This window comes from Lytechinus pictus, chromosome 11 (genome assembly GCF_037042905.1).
Source record: "Lytechinus pictus isolate F3 Inbred chromosome 11, Lp3.0, whole genome shotgun sequence".
Lineage (NCBI taxonomy): Eukaryota > Metazoa > Echinodermata > Echinoidea > Temnopleuroida > Toxopneustidae > Lytechinus > Lytechinus pictus.
Window position 1 is genome coordinate 14939358 of NC_087255.1, and position 18378 is coordinate 14957735.

Here is an 18378-nt window from a genome sequence, read left to right on the forward strand (position 1 = left end):
ATTTGCATAAGTGAAGTGAAGATTTATATGCTCTTGTCACGAGCTATTGTATTGGGAAATGGTCTGTGATTTCCCTCTTATGGTGGGAAACTGTAAGGTTTTTTTTTATCGACGTAAACCAAGGCCCTGTTTCATGAAAGGACATTACCGCTGACAAGAACAAATCTACCGTTAAAAGTTACGGAAATCCTGCCTTCTGATTGGATAAGAGCACCATTTCGATGTATTTCTAGCATTTTTTATGTATAACGACTTTTATGAAACCATGCCCAGGCTATCGACATGAAAACAGGATGTCAGGACAGTAGGCCTACACACTTTTATGGTAAAATTAAAGCTAAAATCTAGCCCTATACATGTATAAGAAAAAAAAAGGCTTATTCTAATTAATCCTTTCCCCACATTTTTGTATGAAATTCCTGGTGAAAATTTGAATGATTATACAATAAGTATAACGCGTGATGTTTTTCTTTATTGGAGGAAAATACATTATCAAATCTAGGGTTAACAATGTAGTCTGTAGGTCTATCTATTCTTTAGCAAAATGCATCCATTGACTCAACGTGCTCAATGAACGTTCAGACGCCGTAGCTCTTAATGCTTCAATGTATATTCAAATTCATATTTCAAAATCAAATTCAGAATCAAATACAAATTCAAAAGCAAATTCAAAAATCAAATTCATATTCATATTCAAATTCAAAATTCAAATTCAAATTCGAATTCAAATTCATGTTGAAATTCATATTCAAATACATATCGAAAAAAAAATCAAAGTCAAAGTTTATTTCCCACAGAAAACAAATATAAGATACGATCCTCAAATCTTATTATTACAGTACTTGAGATCAATCACAACTACCATGGTAACAAAGCTGAACATCCAATTAAAATCGAAATTCTATACTATATAACTTCGAGGGCGAAGAGGGCAATGGAAGTTTTATCTATCGAGCCATGTATTTTCATGACTATGTCAAAATAGACTTGAGATCTGAAATAAGATATTCAATTTCTTATTAATTTGTAAAATCACCAAAGTATAACATCATCAAAAACAGATTTTGCATTTCAGCATTTTGTATATCATACCTTCCAGGAGTATGATGAAAACCAAATACGGCCCAAACTCGGTTGGAATTGGTCTAACAAGTCCCAAGTATTGACTACCTGGCCACATTGAAGTCAATGTGATATTGGCAAGGTTCGATTTTGATCTGGTTCTAAATTAATGGATTCTTCATTTGTCCTTGGATGTTTTTTGTTAATACTGATCCTCCAAAGAATCAAATAGAAAATAGGAAATACCTTGAAGGGGTACTCCAAGCTGAAAATACTTATATCTTAATGAATAGAATAAAATTCACAGAGCAAACTGCAAAAAATTTCATCAAAATCTGAAAACAAATAACAAAGTTATTGAATTTTAAAGTTTAGCAATATTTTGTGACAAGATGAATATTCATTAGGTGGGCTTATGATGTCACATCCCCACTTTTTATTTTCTTATGTTATTACATGAAATCCTGATTACTTCATATTTTCATACATGTGTAAATGATGTCTCCCCAATGAAATAAGTTGCAGCATTGAATATTTTATGCACTAAATCGGTTTTTAATCATTTTTTAGTTCTTCGCGGAAAAAAATTGATAAATCTAATTTCACATAAAAACAAAAGAACAAGTGGGGATATGACATCATCAGTTTGCTAATTGAATATTCATGAAGACATCATCATGATGCCTAGAGCTTTTTCAACAGAATTAGCAAGTCTTTAGAATGCCATAACTTTGGTATTCCTTGTCCGATTTTGATCGAATTGTCAGTGCTTTGTTTTTCTTTATCTGTTCAAATCATATTATTTTCAGTCTGGAGTACCCCTTTTAAAATTGTGACCGCATCACTTCGGTACTGTGTAAGCTTATGCTTGATGCACCTTATTTCAAGTCATTTTCAGGGCCCCGGGAACGATTTTTACTGGGGATGCTGATGTAAATTTAACTAGGAAAAAAGTAAAAGAAATGGTTTCACTATAAAATGAAGGGTATATTGGTCCGAATAAATTTGACAAGCCCCCCAAAAATATAAATAAAAAATGAGGATTTCACTACAAAATGTAGGTCATTTGTTAACACCTACCAGAATTCCAGGGGGTACTGCCTATGTATAATGATACACGCAGCATCTCCAAGGAAAATCTTGGGGGTGCGTCAGCACCCCCGCTTTCAAGGACCATGGTCATTCTGATCAATTTTACCTTTAAAAGTCGAAAGAAATGGCAGGAAAAGGATATTGATTGTGCAGGGTTTGTGGGTGCAATTACTATTTCCTAATTGATCAGAATGACCATCAGAATGACCATGGTCATGGGAAGCGGGGGTGCTGACGCTCCCCCGCTTCCCAGGGCCATGGTCATTCTGATCAATTTTACCTTTAAAGGTCGAAAGAAATGGCAGGAAAAGGATATTGATTGTGCAGGGTTTGTGGGTGCAATTACTATTTCCTCTGCCGGATTAGATTTATTAGATAGCATTTTAGGGGAAACGGGAGGATTTTTGCACAGTTCATTGCAAATATCATATAATAATTAAATTATTAAATACATTGAAAAGGGGTTTGGTATATTCTGTGAAGACTAGAAATTCATTGATAAAAAGAGATTGGAGGGATATCACTTAGAAATCATAGAAATTTGCTTTTAAAAGATAAAAGTCCACCACTGATACCATCACAACCCTTTTTTTGTGTGTGAAATTAGGTAACTTACACAACCTGTGTATAATTGAGGATCACCTAGCATTAGTATTATCAGACGTATACAGGTGTATTAATTTTCCGTACTCCATATCAGCAAGTCGGACAAATGTATGTCTAAACCCCAAATTAAACTAGTAAGCTTGACCCCCCAATTTTGATATTAATTATAGCTAATAAATCAAACGGGTTGCCTAATAATCATTCCATACACCTGTCCTGTAATTTCATTTATACTTCTGCCTGCACCACCCCCATCTCTCACCCTCCTTCCCTATTTGTCAAATATTTATTTATTCATTTAGGTGCATATATCAACCAAAGTATATTCTCTTCAGCTTAGTTTCCGTTTTGTTTACTTCTGTAAGTATTTATAAACTATCATGATTGACACTGGATTTTCTGCGATATATTGGACTCTAAAAATGATATGTTTGATTTCATGGTATTCTGTTTACGGAAATATACAAATCAATATCTAAATAAGGAACTTTACATCGATCGGCCACTACATTCACCCTCACATACAGCATCAACTCTTTGTCTTCATCATACACATCCGAACGCACCTCCATACGACGTTCTCCCTCCCTTGCCTATCAACAGTATCTTACCCTAACACACGCCCACACACAGCATCAACCCTCTCTCACCATCACGCATCCACACACACACAATACGAATACCCCCTCCCTCTCCCATAGGCATATGCACATCCCTATGCAACCTCATACGATTATTCCCCATCCCTTACCCCCGTAGGTCTGCATACATCCACACACACCCTCACACACACACCCACACACCCTCCCTCACACACAGGATCAACAGTCCCTTAATCTGACACACATCTATAAGCACCCACATACGGTTAACCCTCCCTGACCTCACACATATCCACACCCTCATTTACCATCACATACACATCCACGTACACGCGCCACACATATCACCAATCCCCTCTTACCCTAAACAAATATCCACATCCACCCACACACGTCCTGTTACCCTCCCTTACCCTTATACACACCACACACACCCACACACAATTAGCCTTCATTTACCGTAAGACACTCAATTCAATTCTTTATTCCATTTCCATTCAAAACATAATACAAAGTAATATAAAGTAATACATATCAAATACTATTTTAAAGACGGGCATTCTTACAGTATAATATTGAGCATAAATGGAAATGAGGGGGGTCCACTAAAAAGCAAAGCTTGTAAAGTGTGGATCCCCCTTGGAAATGAAGAAAATATAATCGACTTATTCATATATGCATTTATATACAGGAAAGAAAAAAGAGAAGGAACAGAAAGGTCGAATCATATTGATGTAAACATAATTACACACACGCACATGCGACTACCACTCCTGTAAAATAATACACACCCACATGCGACTAACTCACTTTTACCCTAACACACATCCACACATACTAACCTTCATTACCCTAAAAACATTCCCATGCACCTATATACAAACATATAACACACACATCCACATACAACTAACCACCTTAATACTTCAACGCACATCCACACTCGTCCACATACGACTAACCTTCCCTTACACTTACACACACCTCATGCACCCACATACTACTACAGCAACCCTCCCTTACCCTAACGTAAATCACACACACCCACATAAACTAAATATCCCTTACTCTAACGTACATCCACACGCACACACACAATTAATCTTCTATAACCCTTACACACACCGACAATCTATCAACACCACTCTCTCTTGTGTACCTTCCGTACATCCTAAAACACACAATATACCCTAAAACACATGCACCCACATACGACTAACCCTCTCCTACCCCAACACACACCCACATACGACTAACCTCTCCTTGTCCTAACACACATCCACACGCGCACACACACAAACACAACCTTCCGCACATCCTCAAACACACAATGTACCCTTACACACACTGCATGCACCCACATACGACTATCCCTCCCTTACCATAACACACGCCACCCACACCCACATAAGACGGACCCTCCTTTACCATCACACACACTGTATGCACCCGCATACGACTAACCCTCTCCTAACCCAACACACACACACCACACAAACCCACATACGACTTACCTCCCTTATCCTAACACACATCCACACGCACACACACATCATTAATCTTCCATTACCCTTAAGGCTACCACACACCTTACGACTGGTCTGCGACCCGATTTTGGAACAAATCGCATTTTGCTCATTTTCTGAAGATGTGAATGGAACATATCATTTTATTTGAGGTTAAAATTAATTAAAATAATAATATAACAATTTTGAATGATTGCAAGCCCTTATTTTGGAGTAAAGGCAAAATTAGTTTCAAATCGTAGCCAATTGTAAAACTGCTATGACGTCATTACGACTAGATATTAAATTCGCTTTTATTCTAAGAAGGATGATATCATAGTCACAAATTTGATCATAGGTATTCGTACGATGATTACTAACATTACACAGTAAGATATTCCAAGTCTCAATATTAGCATCAAATTCTATTACATTTTATTCTGAAATCGGGTCGCAGACCAGTCGTAAGGTGTGCGGTGACCTTTACACACACCGACAAACTATCAACACCACTCTCTCTTGCGTACCTTCCGCACATCCTCAAACACACAATATACCCTTACACACACTGCATGCACCCACATACGACTATCACTCCCTTACCATAACACACACCACACACAACCACATAAGACGAACTCTCCATTATCCTGACACAGACACCACACACTGATTGACTCAAATTATAGCTGTAATATAATTTCATTACATATTACACGAAATTATACACGATATAATTTTTCTGAATACTTTTAGTAATACAATATCCTTTTATATGATTTATCGAATGGTAAAATAACAATAATATTGACATAAAGCTGTAGCAGGCTATTATCCATAAAAACAATAAATCAAAATCCTGACAAATTTACTCAAAGTTCGTCAGCCAACTATCATTATCAATATTTCGAAAGCTTCCACACAGGAGGCCTACGAGGTCTGGGCATTCTTGGTGGGGATATTCTTGGCACTGGTCTTGCGGGGCAAAGGCATTGGGCATAATGTTCAAGGAGCTCCATGGAATTCTCGTGGTTCGAGTCTAAATGGAGGCCGACGAGGTCTCGGCATTCTTGGTGCGGATATTCTTGGAACTGGTCTTCGTGGCAAAGGGTCTGGGATTTCTAGGTGAGGAAAAACCACATCTCTTGGACCTTCACTTGGTAGACTGAATGGCCTCAGCTCAGTCAGAGAGATCGTTTGATCGCCTGTAAGAATTAAACAAGACATAATAGAAAAACGTAAGACATACACTGTTAGAAAATTTATCCTTAGAATAAAAAAAGTTCCTGCAGCAGAGTCTCGAGAACACCTGTAATCTTACCACATTGCGTAATCTTATATTATATCATGTAAAATCACAGGATATTGGTATTTGGTGTATGGAACCTTACAAATTTCCTTTAATAAAACACCCTTTTCCCCTTTAAATTTCAGAAAATTTCCTGTTTTATGAATTTACAGAATGATTCTGTTATTGTTTTATGCAAATTTTTTTTTTCTGTAAAACCCTTAATAGTGAATAATCAAAAATTTTCTGTCGAAGCGCTATATCCATAGTGAAATCATGCAAACCTCATAATGACAATTTTTAAATGTTTTATGAGAATAATAACAAATCAGACAAATAAAATAATAAATGTTAATGGTAATATCCACGATGATATGATCGAGTGTAATAATTCATAGTAATAATTGTATCCATCATCATTTCATCAGGGATAGGAGCAAGGGTGGAACTATGTACTAAATGATACCAAATAGTAGGGGTGATGATATTAAAGCACGATATTGATATCAGCATATTGATCATAAAGTAATAATAATAATGATACTCGATGGTATAACAATAGCAATGATTTTGAATCTCCCGGTCTACAGACAAGATGGATAACCAGCACTTTCATTATTGTATTTTTCATGCACATGCCAAAACTAAGAAATTAGAATACTACATAAACAGAATCGCAAAAGTGAACATACCAATGTGATGATAACATACTTCATTTTCATCGCTCCCGTGTGTTCTTACCTCCTATGTCAAGACGAATAAGCATATGTTTGAACTCGGTCATGTCACCTCCTCCCAATATCCACTCCTCCAATGAAACGAGACCATTAGCATCAACATCAATGCTTTGGAATGCTGATTCCTTGCTTATAAGTCCAGCAAAATACGTCACTACTGCAAAAGGTATTCTATATTATTATAAGGAGAGATAAGAAAACTGGAAATATGAAATCATGTATATTCAGGGGTTCTTTGTGTCTGCTGTCTACATTATCGGGTTTATCTCGCCACAGTTACACAGCAAACACTAAATCAGGTATTTTAACGTATTGATTTTAATTTGAAACGAAAAGAAAGAAGGAAAACAAATAGTAACGAGTTAGCGGTAATAGTCAAACATGACTGGTCGCCATTATACTAAACAAACAACAACAACAACATCAACAACTAAATTATACGAATCAAATATCGTAGGTTTCATGTAACTACGATTGGGAGATAAGCTGGCATGTCCATAAATAGAATGTGATAAATAAGAACAAGTATAATTGTTAACAAACAATAGGCCATATTGCGTTTTCTTAATATATTATATCAACACATCAAAACCTTTATCATTATAAATATTAATGGGATATATGATTTTCTATTTACAAATAAAAAAATCTTTCCGAATAAAAATGATAATACGATTCAAAATTACCCTGAACTGATTGGCCTGGGAGGTGAGTCGAGCTGAAAAGGCAAATACAAAGTGAGAAAGATGTTAAGAAAATACAAAATTACACAAATCAGAAGGAAACAAAGAAGGAAAGGAAGAAAGAGAAGACAATGAAAAGAATTGAGGCAAATTCTAATATGAGCAATATTGATATGTGATATATTTTTATTTTCATGAATGGTAATTTTTCATCTGTCAAATGGGAGAGTTGCGATGAGTACTTCTGAACTTGTATGCGAGGCTTATAAAGTATTTTGAGAAAAGTACTATCGTGATGATGCAAATGAATGACGAACAAATAATCTCGTCTGGCGCGAGATTAGACTTGAGAGAAAACAGGGAGGGAAAATCATGTGCGCCACTGTGAGTGTGTATCAGGTATGTGTGTGCGAGGGTGGATGACTGTGTGAGTGGATGAGGAAGAGGGTATGTGTAATTTAGGAGGTATACGTGGGTGTTTATATACATTCTTGGGAGTATATTTTGATGATTTGGTGGGTGTTTTGGAATGCGTGTAAGCGCGATAAGGCCACCGCACACCTTACGACTGTTTGCGATCCGATTTTGGAACAAATCGCACTTTGCTGATTTTCTGAAAATGTGAATGGAACATATCATTTTATTTGAGGTTAAAATTAATCTAAAGAATACTGATATAAACATTTTGAAAGATTACAAGCCTTTATTTTGGAGTAAAGGCAAAATTAGTTTCAAATCGTAGCCAATCGTACGACTGCTATATGACGTCATTACGACTACATATTAAATTTGCTTTTATTCTAAGAAGGATGATAGCCTCGTCACATATTTTAACATAGGTATTCGTACGATGAATTCGAACATTACACAGTAAGATATTCCATGTCTCAATATTAGCATCAAATTCTACTAGGTTTTATTCCAAAATCGGGTCGCAGACCAATCGTAAGGTGCAATAGCGTACCTACGGGGGGGGGGGGGGGCAGAGGGGGCAGTCTGCCCCCCCTGACGAGCCACAACCCAAGCAAAGGACGTATCCCTGCCCCCCTGACGAGCTTGAAAGACCTTTTTTGCCCCCCCCCTGACGAGCTTGAAGACCTTATTGCCCCCCCTGACGAGGTTGAAGCTCTTTTTTTTTTTTTTTCTTGTCAATTTTTTTGGCGGACGGTTTTGCCCCCCCCCTGTGAAAAATCCTAGGTACGCCACTGGTAAGGTGTGCGGTTGCTTTTAGACTGCTAACCATACACTTACCAAGAAGGATTTGCGAGAGCTTAGTCTGCTAGATTTTCGTCGTGCACCTGTACCGGGTCTTCTTGGCTGGTTGATCTCCCAAGATGGACCTGCACCGGTCACACATCCCCACGCCATGTGGATGGTACACACTATTAATACAGATGTTAGAATGATTGCTTTCATCACGCTTTTTTGTTGCTCTGAAATCTGAAATTAAGCAAGCATTAAAATATATATATTTTTTATTTTTAAGGGAATAATGAATAAAGGCTATATAAGCCTACTGTAGGTGGCAGGTGGCCGGGTTCTGTTGTTCTGTTGTTGTTGGTTGGGTATCCGTTTACGTTTATATGACATTCTCATGTACATTTACTTAATTTACTTTATAAAAAAAATAATTTAGTAGAAACGCGAATCTTTATCACGAATCATAAGTCGTATGTAATGGAAACAGCCGTAAGCACAAATCAATATAACCATAAATATACATAATTAAACGCGGAAATTTAGAAGATTTAACTACTATGAATATAGTAAAAAAATACGATGAGCTTTTGATATCTACCATGATAAATATGACGATATAATTCAGATAATGCGTTCTCGTAGCTAATTGCATGGCCTAATAATGCACTCCATGACCCATATACTCTACAATCCTGTTTAGAGCGCAGTCTCCAAATATAAAAGCTCTTAGTATACCCAACACTTCCCTGGTATACCTGTACAACTGTAGCACTTTCAGCCCCATAATCAGCCTATTATGCTACATTAAATCATGCTTGTTCTGCGCTAATTTTGGTATTGATTAATTTTCATTGTGTTTCATGAACAATGATAATAAAAAATCATTTGAAACTGAACTAATAGTGGAGCGGATTAGCCGAACAATTGTGCAAATTTTGACTAAAGCATGAAACTTTCACAAGTATAAGTATATGCCCTAAGATTTATTTTAAAGATGGGAGGTAAATTTTAAAATGCCATTTTCGGCCGTTGCCATGGCAACGGATTAATTTCTCAAAAATGACATACATTCCCATGTAAATGGTAAATAAACATGATATAGATGACCAAAATGATAATTTTTAAGCTCCCAAATGAATATATATAAAATTTAGAAACATTCAAAATTAACAAGATAGTTCCAATTGGTCCGTTGCCATGGCAACGACTTGTTTTTCCCCAGAAAAATAAAAAAACTGATTAAAAAAACGTTGTAGAATAGGATTTATTTTTAATTTTCCCTAATTTTACAGTGTTGAACAATGATATTTTGGTTGCTCAATGTATAAACTACATCTCAAGCCGTTGCCATGGCAACCAAATAACATCAATTTACAAAAATTAAATGGTTAACAAGACAATGGACAGGTGGAAAATACAACTGGAAATGACTTAATCTGTATGCTTAAGTTTTGACCCCCTCATTTGAACATAAAATACAGAAAGTGTTCTGCAGGAGTTCTTTATAAAGATAAAACATTATGTTGCCTTGGTAATGCTTGAATTAAATTAAAAAAACAAATGTTGCAAAGATCCCGTTGCCATGGCAACAGCATATTTCCCTCTAGAAAGGTAAAAATATTGATAAAAATGTAGAATACGATCATCATTCCATTTTCAATATTTTTAAGGAACTAATAAAAATATATGTTTGTGACTGCATTTATAAATATAACATCTTAAGCCATTGCCATGGCAACCAAATAACATCTAATTAAAAGAAATCAATGACAGGGATGACAGGGTTATGGATAGGTGAAAAATCCAATGAAAATAACTTTTATGCATAAGTTTTGACCTACTCAATTAATTTAGGGGATACAGTATACAGTGAGTGTTCTTCAAGAACTAATTAGAATGATAAACATTGATGTTACCTTAGTAACACTTGAATTCAACGATAAATATCAATGTTGCAAATGACCTGTTGCCATAGCAACGGCTCATTTACGCAAAAAAGTTCTAGTTTTGATTAGAAAAAGGACTTTGGACTCTGATTTTTCTTTCATTTCCCCTAATTTAATGGTAAGAATTGATATGTTTGCTGTTAACATACAAACAATATCTGAAGCCATTGTCATGGCAACCAAATTAATCTAATTTGAAAAAAAAAATAACATGGTTGACAACACAATGGACAGGTGGAAAATACAATTAGAATTGACTTAATCTGTATGCTTAACTTTTGACCCCCTCATTTGAACAAAAAGTACTTAAAATGTTCTGCAGGAGTTCTTTAAAAAGATATGAACTTATGTTGCCTTGGTAACACTTGGATTAAATTCTTTTTAAAATGTTACAAAGGGCTCGTTGCCATGGCAACAGCTTATTTCCCTCTAGAAAGGTAAAAATATTGATAAGAATTTAGAATACAGACATGTATGATCATCTTTCCATTTTCAATAATTTTAAGGTACTAATCGAGATATATATGTGACTAAATTTATAAATATAACATCTTAAGCCATTGCCATGGCAACCAGATAACATCTAATTAAAAAAAAAACATGGATGACAAGGATATGGACAGGTGAAAAATACAATGAAAATTCACTTGATGTGCATCACTGTATGCATCAGGATTGACCTCAATTAATCTAGGGGAAACAATACAATGAGTGTTCTGCATGAACTATTTATCATTCTAAGGATGATAAACATTGAAGTTGCCTTGGTAATAATTGAATTCGATAAACATCAACGTTGCAAATGACCTGTTGCCATAGCAACTACTCATTTCCCCAAGAAAAGTACCAGTTTTGATCAGAAAATCTGTAGAATCTGATTTTTTCCTTTCATTTCCCCTAATTTTAGGGTAAGAATGGATATGTTTCCTATTAACATTCAAATTATACATGTAGCTTAAGCCATTGTCATGGCAACCAAATAACATCTAATTTGAAAAAAATAACATGGTTGACATGATAATGGACAGGTGGAAAATGCAATCCATTAACTCAAGGTTTGACCCAGTCAATTAATTTTGAACAAAGATTACAGTGGTTCGCATTAGTTCATTAGAATGATAAAATTTGAGGTTGCCTTGGTAATGCTTGAATTTAATGATAAATATCACTGTTACATATAGCCCGTTGCCATGGCAATGACTCCTTTTTTCCCGAATAAAGTACCAAATTTGATCGAAAAACAGTTTAGAATCTGCATTTTGTCATAAATTTCCCCTAATTTTAGAGTGCAAAGCATTATGTTTGCTGTTGATATACAAATAACTTATGCCATTGCCATGACAACCAAATTACATCTAATTCCAGTGGCTTAATGTGGTTTCTATGCAATGGTTTTAAGGGTGAAGTAGTATATTGTGACTAGTTACAAGGACAGCCAGTGGTCTGATGTGTCCAAGACCCTGAGACAGCTTCCAAAAATGGAGTTTGAAATGGCTGTTGATATATAAATGGACATAGCTTATTTCATATCCGTCTGGGATATATGATTTGGTGTCTAGACCATGGTTTCAATGGTCAAGTAATACACTATGACAAGTTACACGGACAGTCAGTTGTCCAGTATATTTAAAAAATCCAAGATAGCTTTGAAAATAGAGTCTAAAATGGTTGTTGCTGCATTAAAAAAACGTAGATTGTTTAATAGCCTGGAATAAGTTTATGCCATGGTGAAATGTGTCAAACTATACATTAGGACAAGTTACAAGAACACTCAGTGGTCAAGTATGTCAAAAATCCAAGGTGGCTTCAAAAAATGGATTATAGAATAGCCCTGTTACTAAAGAATTGACATATTTCGTGTAATATCTGCCAAGGGCATATTATTTTGATATCTAAACCATGGTTTTAAAAGTCAGTAAATACATCATGACATGGAACAAGTTACAAGGACAGTGAGTAATCCAATATGTCTAAACATCTAAAGCCCCTTTCACAATTGACGTACGACCTGTTTACGACCACCTGCAACAGTTTTTTCTTGTTGTTGCACGATCGATCCCTTGTGTGTGAAAACAGAAAAATCTAAGAAACAGATCAATGAAAGTTTGAGAAAAATCGGACAAATAATGAGAAAGTTATGAGCTTTTGAATATTGCGATCACTAATGCTATGGAGATCCTCACATTGGCAATGCGACAAAGATGTGTGATGTCACTCTTGAACAACTCTCCCCATTACTTTAGTATATATTTCACTTAAATTGCCTCTTTTATTATATCTATCAGTAGAACATGTATTCTTTCTATAGGAGGGCATGTAATACAGATTTTTAAAGAATACATCATGGATAAAGAGTTTGTATCACCATACGAAAAAGCAAAAAGACACATTTTCAGTGTCCATCAAAGGGAAAGTTGTTCATGTGTGACATCACACATCCTTGTAGCGTTGCCAATGGGAGGATCTCCATAGCATTAGAGATTGCAATATTCAAATGCTCATAACTTTCTTATTATTTGTCTGATTTTTCTCAAACTTTCTTTGTTCTTATTCTTTGATTTTTCTGTTTCGACACAAGCCTACTTGTTCCAAAGGTTTCATTCCCTTTAATGACTGGTCAAACATTATGTAGCTTTTAAAAGTAAACCTTTATTTTACATCCCACCTGACCATTATCATTTCAACAGTAATTTTTTTTTGTATTTATAAATTACATCTTGATTGGTTGCCAAGGCAATGGCTGAAGATGTTATCTACATATTAACCGCAAACATATATTTTCTAACACCCTTAACTTAAGGGAAATGAAAGAAAAATCAGATTTTATCATGTTTTTATTCATCAAAGCTGCTGATACTTTTCTGGGGGAAATGAGCTGTTGCCATGGCAACAGAACATTTGAATTATTAATATTTATCATTTAATTCAAGAATTACCAAGGCAACATCAATTTATTATTCTAATGAACTCATGCAGAATACTTAGTAAATTTTTTGTTTAAAATTAAATGACTAGCCAAACCTTTCGCATATTGAGTTATATTTGTATTTTCCACCTGTCCATGATCTTGTCATCCAAATTATTATTTTTTTTTGTGAATTAGATATTATTTGGTTGCCATGGCAATAGCTTTAGATTTTATTTAAACAATTTGCATCAAACATATCTATGTTTAACACACTAAGATTGGGGGAAATGCAAGAAAAACCAGATTCTATAGTCCTTTTTTAATAAAAACTGGTACTAAATGATCCGTTGCTATGGCAACAGGCAATTTGCAACATTGATATTTATCGTTGAATTCAAGTATTACCAAGGCAACATCAATCTGTATCATTCCAATTAGTTCATGCAGAACACTCACTGTATTATTTCCCCAAAATTAATTGAGTACGTCAAACCTTATGCATTTACATAAGTTAATTTTCATTGTACTTTTCACCTATCCATAACCTTGTCATCCCTGCTGTTGTTTTTTAAATTAGATGTTATCTGGTTGCCATGGCAATGGCTTAAGATGTTATATTTATAAATGTAGTCACAATCATATTTTGATTAGTTCCTTAAAAATATTGAAAATGGAATGATGATCATACATGTATTCTATATTTTTATCAATATTTTTACCTTTCTAGAGGGAAATAAACTGTTGCCATGGCAACGGGATCTTTGCAACATTCGTTTTTTTTATTTAATTCAAGCATTACCAAGGCAACATAATTTTTTATCTTTATAAAGAACTCCTGCAGAACACATTCTGTATTTTTTGTTCAAATGAGGGGGGCAAAACTTAAGCATACAGATTAAGTCATTTCCAGTTGTATTTTCCACCTGTCCATTGTCTAGTTTACCATGTTATTTTTGTAAATTAGATGTTATTTGGTTGCCATGGCAACGGCTTGAGATGTAGTTTATACATTGAGCAACCAAAATATCGTTGTTTAACACTGTAAAATTAGGGAAAATTAAAGATAAATCCTATTCTACAACGTTTTTTTAATCAGTTTTTTTATTTTTCTGGAGAAAAACAAGCCGTTCCAATGGCAACGGACCAATTGGAACTATCTTGTTAATTTTGAATGTTTCTAAATTTTATATATATTCAATTGGGAACTTGAAAATTATCATTTTGGTCATCTATGTCATGTTTATTTACCATTTACATGGGAATGTATGTCATTTTTGAGAAATTAATCCGTTGCCATGGCAACGACCGAAAATGGCATTTTAAAATTTACCTCCCACCTTTAAAATAAATCTTACGGCATATACTAATACTTGTGAAAGTTTCATGCTTTAGTCAAAATTTGCACAATTGTTGTGATTTTTGGAGCTAATCCGCTCTACTATAACAAAACAGAAGAGAAAAGAAATAGATATGAATTAAACTACGATGCCATCAATTGCAAACATGAGCTATACCACAATATCATTGGTACATCATAATTTTACAGAGATAGAGCTTGTTTTCTTGATTATAAATACAATAGAGCTATTATTCATGCTGAATACAAAGATGATAAACCGTTCAGAAAATGATGCTTTTTCGAATAATTAAATTCTAAGGCACTGTCTACAAATATTTTATAAATTGGTCGCACATATATACCTTGATTGTCCAGCGATGCTGATGATAATCCTCCGGCCTATCCCAAAGCAGACTTAACTCATGGAAATGGCAGGGCTGGTGTGGGATTCATGAAAACCATGTCATCGGGAACCAGCACCTTTCCCTTCCAGCTCTCATGGTGTAACTAATGATTAAACCATTGGCCTTCATTTAATTAATAGGTGCTGGGATGGGATTGCTTTACATGTGATTGCATTAACAACCGACCTTCTTCCTCCTACCTCTGCGGATATCATTAGGTAACTTTGGTCTGACAATCAAACAAATGAGGGTGAGCTTCCTTTTTTTGGCCGGGATTTGTGCACATTTGTAAAAGGGAAGTCCATTCCAAAAAGGTTTGATTTGACAACGGAGGAAAAAGGTAAATGACGGATTTGTGAAAATCCATTGAAGAAATAACAGCCTTATCGATTCCCAAAATTCAAATATGTGACTTTATAAAGTACAAGTAGCTCTCCATTGTCATCTAAGTTCCATAAAGTTCAGTCAGGTTCTCCGGCAGATGGAAATCAAAGACATCGTTTCTTTAATGTCTTTATAAAAGTGATATTCCACCAATTATGAACCATTTGAACAAGTGACTTTTTATGACATCATATAGGGTTGATAGGCAGTTGCTCGCATGCTCAAAATATAAAATTAGTATGGCACTGAATCTTTAGCTTTTTATATCGACCAGAGTTGTTCTTATTCTGTATCTTTCTTAATGTTTAGCAAGCAATATATTTGGTTTTATCATTTTAAAGGTCTATTTTGATCAATATAATCCTTCCAGTTTGCAAACATCTTTTAAATATCCACTATCTTCAGTTAACAGCCAATTAATTTAATTTAATTAATTAATAAATCATGAATCGATGAATGGAAAAAATGACAATAAATGTTGAAAAGAGGGCCTTTACATCTCATGTTTATGCTCTTCTTCGTTTCCTCTCCTCTTTTTCCATTAATAGGGACGTTCGCCAACCAAGGATTAATTACCTGGACCTTTCGCTACAAAGTTCATATTTGTTTCCTATCCTGGATAGAAATTTAATACAGACTGGTAGGAAACCAGGTTTCCTGATTTTAATTCGATTGTTCCGGAGAGATAAACAGTCGAGAGTGTTTATTGAAGTCATGGACCTGCACGGGAAAATAAAAGGGGTTTGCAAAATCGTTATAAACCAGGAAACAGGAAATATTACTTCAGGGAAGCCAGAGAGTCAATGCTCAACATAACAATTAAAAAATTAAGGTGTTTTTCTACTAGATTTCAAATAATTTTGTTCGGTGATAAAGTTTGCTTTACAGAATCTCCGTTTTGAATGAATTTCGATTAAGACAGATTGGATTTCAGTATTTTGTTAACGATCACATTCATTTTTATAAAATCATTGCCATGGAAATTTCAGTAGTACTTATAATAAATATGAAATTGGTAAAGACCTGAACCAAAATTTTGAGAGGCAGAACATGCCTGGCGCATATGGGAAAAAAACTTCTTAAAATGCGCGAACGACGGGGGTGTATTGCCCAAAGCCCCCCCCCCTTCCCATCTATAATCATGCTCTAGCCTTTTTTGTTTATATATATATATATATAAAGGCCTACACTTAAACATAATTTAGTTTTCGTTGAATCTAAAGAATATGATTATCTATTTTGGAAATATGACTTTGTCGAAGAAATTTGAGAACCATATCATAGAACACGTGTAGTGTATGGGTAAAGTTTACAATTAAGATGTTTAAGAAAAAATCAGGTTCCGATAAGTTGCTTATTATATGCTTCTCAGTATAAACCGTTCCTTAACTTGGGACGAAATTGATAACAGCAATATTTCCCTTTTTCCCTATTTGATGTAAAACCTTTTCCAATCATAGAAATGGACAAACATTTTACTGATGCATTTTCTTTTAGCATGTTAAGCATCATAACATTTATTTGTCATTTGATGCCATGATCTGATGACCATTAAACAATATCATGTTCAAGAATATTGTCAATTTCTGTTGATCCATTTTGACCATAAGACCAATTATGTGACATTGTACAAAATGGCACTTTGATGACTTTATAATGAGCCAATGACTTCAAAAGTTCGTAGTACATGACCATTATAAATTTAGTCACTGACATGGCATTGGAGGAAATGAACATGGTCGTTTTTTAGATATCATGTTGATAAAACGACATTAAAACCGATGATAATTTCGTCTTTGGATTAGCCGATTTTAAAAATAATTGTAAAAAGGGGTTAAATGTAAAGGGAGAAATTGACATTACTGTTCCCCACTACAACATCATCGCATCATTATCATAATTGTAGCACTACTAGGTCAGTATTGGAGCTGAATCATGATGATTCTAAACACTGTTTGAAGGCTTTGGAATTTGTGAGACATTTTTGAGCTAGCGTATACCGGCGCTATACAAGAATCCGTCATGATCATCATGATCATCATCATGATCATGATGATCATTATCATTACAGAATACTTCCGTCAATCAGCCATTGGTGCCTTTCAGCTATCTATGTGACCATTCACATCATTAACATCATTGAGGTTTTCGTTATCACCATCATCATCATCATCATCATCATCTTCATCATCATTACCATATCATTAATCATAGTCATTTCTACCCTAACAACACCTACGCCAACACCTTCATGAATAAAGAGGGAGAAGGAGAGAGAATAAAGAGGAAGGAAGAAAGCGAGTGAGAGGGAGGGAGGGGCGAGAGAGAAGAGGAGGTGGGGGAAAGGAGAATGTGGAATGGGAACAAAGGAAGCTAGTTAGAAGTAAGGAAAAAATAAAAAGAAATATATGCTTCCATTTTGCTTTTCATTGTATGTACCGGGTAAGCTTTCGTCCACGTTAGCATTTATGACTATTTTCAACTAAAGCAATCCTGAACTTTGAATGATATTTGAAAAAGTATTTCCTTTTCTATTTTCATTTTTATACCGAGTCAAACTTTCCTGTAGTGGTACTTCTACACAAAACATCAATTAAAGGCTTGAATGTGTAACATACGATG

At 34.9% G+C, this 18378-nt stretch overlaps 1 protein-coding gene across 1 annotated transcript; it reads right to left on the reverse strand.

Annotated features, from left to right (window-relative positions):
- Positions 1-5614: 5614 nt before the first annotated feature.
- Positions 5615-15507, reverse strand: LOC129270862 (uncharacterized). Its single transcript, XM_054908200.2, has 5 exons — positions 15331-15507; positions 8827-9015; positions 7579-7610; positions 6897-7063; positions 5615-6072 (listed from the first exon to the last, which is right to left on the reverse strand). Exons 2-5 carry the CDS (start codon positions 8989-8991, stop codon positions 5873-5875), a joined length of 564 nt encoding a protein of 187 aa, XP_054764175.2. The 5' UTR covers positions 8992-9015; positions 15331-15507; the 3' UTR covers positions 5615-5872.
- Between the last annotated feature and the right edge of the window lie 2871 nt (positions 15508-18378).

Bases quoted from the DNA above. Each gene is read 5' to 3' on its own strand.
- LOC129270862 (XM_054908200.2), bottom strand. From the start codon at position 8,991: ATGAAAGCAATCATTCTAACATCTGTATTAATAGTGTGTACCATCCAC. The intron at 7,611-8,826 runs GTAAGTGTATGG...TTGCCTTTTCAG, and splicing joins GCTCTCGCAAATCCTTCTTG to CTCGACTCACCTCCCAGGCC. The intron at 6,073-6,896 runs GTAAGAACACAC...TAATTCTTACAG, and splicing joins TATTCGTCTTGACATAGGAG to GCGATCAAACGATCTCTCTG.